This window comes from Eurypyga helias, unplaced genomic scaffold (assembly GCF_000690775.1).
Source record: "Eurypyga helias isolate BGI_N326 unplaced genomic scaffold, ASM69077v1 scaffold21523, whole genome shotgun sequence".
Taxonomy (NCBI): Eukaryota; Metazoa; Chordata; class Aves; order Eurypygiformes; family Eurypygidae; genus Eurypyga; species Eurypyga helias.
In genome coordinates this window covers 1-287 of record NW_010243359.1, presented here as the reverse complement: position 1 = coordinate 287, position 287 = coordinate 1, and the positions used below count along the sequence as shown (strand labels likewise).

Genomic DNA, 287 nt, shown 5'->3' with positions numbered 1-287 from the left:
TTCCTAAAATCCCGCCTTCTCCCCCGCCGTTGCCAGGCGACGAGATCTGCATCAACGCCGACTTCGAGAACACGTGCTCGCGCATCGTGGTGCCCAAGGCGGCCATCGTGGCCAAGCACACCTACCTGGCCAACGGCCAGACCAAGGTCTTCACCCAGAAAGTCTCCTGCGTCCGCGGCAACCACATCATCTCCGGCACCTCCGACTCCTGGCGCGGGAAAACCATCCGCGTCCGGAAGCTCAAACCCTCCATCCTGGGATGCAACATTCTCCGCGTGGAGTATTTC

General features: G+C 61.3%; 1 protein-coding gene across 1 annotated transcript in view; it reads left to right on the top strand.

The window, feature by feature from the left end:
- Window positions 1-284, top strand: part of TXNIP (thioredoxin interacting protein) — a gene marked incomplete at both ends in the record, with an annotated part of 1,030 nt that extends 746 nt beyond the window's left edge. The window contains one exon of the mRNA XM_010149395.1: window positions 37-284. Coding sequence (XP_010147697.1) covers window positions 37-284 — 248 coding nt within the window. The remainder of the gene's footprint in view (window positions 1-36) is intronic.
- Window positions 285-287: the final 3 nt, after the last annotated feature.